Source organism: Saprolegnia diclina, assembly GCF_000281045.1.
Source record: "Saprolegnia diclina VS20 unplaced genomic scaffold supercont1.17, whole genome shotgun sequence".
Taxonomy (NCBI): domain Eukaryota; phylum Oomycota; class Saprolegniomycetes; order Saprolegniales; family Saprolegniaceae; genus Saprolegnia; species Saprolegnia diclina.
In genome coordinates this window covers 632,624-633,805 of record NW_008246084.1, presented here as the reverse complement: position 1 = coordinate 633,805, position 1,182 = coordinate 632,624, and the positions used below count along the sequence as shown (strand labels likewise).

The 1,182-nt window shown below is 55.1% G+C and overlaps 1 protein-coding gene across 1 annotated transcript; it reads left to right on the top strand.

Annotated features, from left to right (window-relative positions):
• Positions 1 to 93: 93 nt before the first annotated feature.
• Positions 94 to 606, top strand: SDRG_06443 (hypothetical protein; the record flags this gene model as incomplete). The annotated part of the gene is made up of 1 exon (XM_008612222.1): positions 94 to 606. One exon carries the CDS (start codon positions 94 to 96, stop codon positions 604 to 606), a length of 513 nt encoding a protein of 170 aa, XP_008610444.1.
• Between the last annotated feature and the right edge of the window lie 576 nt (positions 607 to 1,182).

The following is a 1,182-nucleotide window of genomic DNA, read 5'->3' as shown; positions in this document are numbered from 1 at the left end:
GCCAACCCCGCGGCCGTCCGAAAGGTCTTCTTCACGGGCATTCTCCTTCTGCAGTGCATTGCGATTCCCGCTGCGTACCTCGAGTCGGACAAGATGACGCAGTTTGCGCATGTTGAGGGGCTTCTCTACGTGCTCCGGTTTGCTTCAAGCGCCGACGCGTCGCTGCTTGTCTGTCACCTCACCGACTTGTTTGGCGTCTACCATGTTGGCACCATGTATGGCCTCTCATCGATCACGTGGGCCATTGCCCAAAGCCTCCTGGTTGCGACGTCGGGCAATGACACGGCGGCGCTCGCGTATCAAGTGCGCCTGCTCGGGTGGCTTTCGCTCCTTGGGCTTGTTGCGCTGCTGTTTGTGCGCGCCGACTCGGCCGATCGGTTCTACCGCGGGTACCGGTTTACGCTTTGCGGCAAAGTCGTGGTACAGCGACCGTGGCAGGAGCCGCCACAGCGTCAAGGCACTTTTGATATTTACACTGACGGGTTTCACGTCGATGCGATTCGGAGCTCAGTCCCGTACCTCTGCGCTCTCGACTCACCCGACGAAGCGGACGACTGGCTTGACGACGACGCACTTGTCCGCGCATCGAATGAAGATCAAACTTGACCTACCGTTATTTAGTTGATTCGAACGAGGTGATAGTACTCTTCTGTTGAAATCTGATTCGTTTTGGCACCTTCGTGGACGGTCAAGAACACTAAGTACGCTCGGTTTATATGTTGAGCGCAGTACATTGTATGCGTGGGTATACCACTCCTAATGTCCTATAGGCGGCGGGGAGGAACTTTGGACGCATTTTGTGGACGCTTCTTGCTCCACGAGAGGATTCGAAAAAGTACGTTGCTTGACACTGGGCTGGATTGGTCGACAACGTCGTTGTCGAGGTGGACGAAAAGAGTCTAATACGCGCTGCTTTCATTTCTCGTTCATTTTCGCGTGGGTGTGGTGCCTTCACTGCATCCATCCGTAGAGCACGACGGTACCAAGTATCGTCTCGTCCTCGGATGCTCGAGTCGAAGGCTCAATCGATGGACCACTCATTCTCGTTGCAAGTGACGTGATGGGTTCGCAACTACTTGTCGCCAAATCAAGCAACGTCCAACACGACGAAAACAATGATACGTGTGGCCAGAGGAGCGGACCGGAGGTTAACACTGGCCACAACCGTGCGTTAGTGTGGTC